At 58.6% G+C, this 512-nt stretch overlaps 1 protein-coding gene across 1 annotated transcript in view; it reads right to left on the bottom strand.

Annotated features, from left to right (window-relative positions):
- Window positions 1-512, bottom strand: part of LOC104624154 (phosphatidylinositol 4-kinase beta-like) — a gene marked incomplete at both ends in the record, with an annotated part of 5,023 nt that overhangs the window by 992 nt on the left and 3,519 nt on the right. Inside the window, one exon of the mRNA XM_010291444.1 lies at window positions 448-506. Coding sequence (XP_010289746.1) covers window positions 448-506 — 59 coding nt within the window. The remainder of the gene's footprint in view (window positions 1-447; window positions 507-512) is intronic.

The following is a 512-nucleotide window of genomic DNA, read 5'->3' as shown; positions in this document are numbered from 1 at the left end:
GAATCCCCCAGCCCCTCCGTCAAACAACGTGGACAAGACTACCCCCAGATTTAGAGAGCCCAGAGGGCTCTCCCTCTTGCTCATGGAGAAATCTGGGGGTTGGACATACAACTCGGAGAGCAGGAACACGAATGAGTTTATTTTGGGACAGGCCAAACTCTTCTGACGTAAAAGGTGCCTATAAATACCTGGTAAAGCCCCTCAAAGCCTAGCCCAAGAGCAGCAAATCTGCCATGGATTTTCTCCCTCCTCCACACGCCGCTTGCTGCCTTCCGCCTGCCCGCGTCCCCAGTCAACACACCCACCCTGGGGACGAGCCGGGCCTGAAGCCGAGGCCAGTTATTTACCAGGCAAACGGCAGAGCGACTTCCTTGAATTTTCTGGGACGTACGAAGTCCCCGCAGCGCCGAGACCGACGCAGCGCGCACGTGCCCCTTCCGGCCCTACCTGACTTTCTCCTGCCAGGGCTCCTTCAGGGCGACAGCGGACGGGTCCTCGGGGTCCCTCTTGAA

The sequence above is a fragment of the Phaethon lepturus genome, unplaced genomic scaffold, assembly GCF_000687285.1.
Source record: "Phaethon lepturus isolate BGI_N335 unplaced genomic scaffold, ASM68728v1 scaffold33227, whole genome shotgun sequence".
NCBI classification, from domain to species: domain Eukaryota; kingdom Metazoa; phylum Chordata; class Aves; order Phaethontiformes; family Phaethontidae; genus Phaethon; species Phaethon lepturus.
The sequence above is the reverse complement of the archived record's forward strand: the minus strand, read 5'-3'. Positions and strand labels throughout refer to the sequence as shown.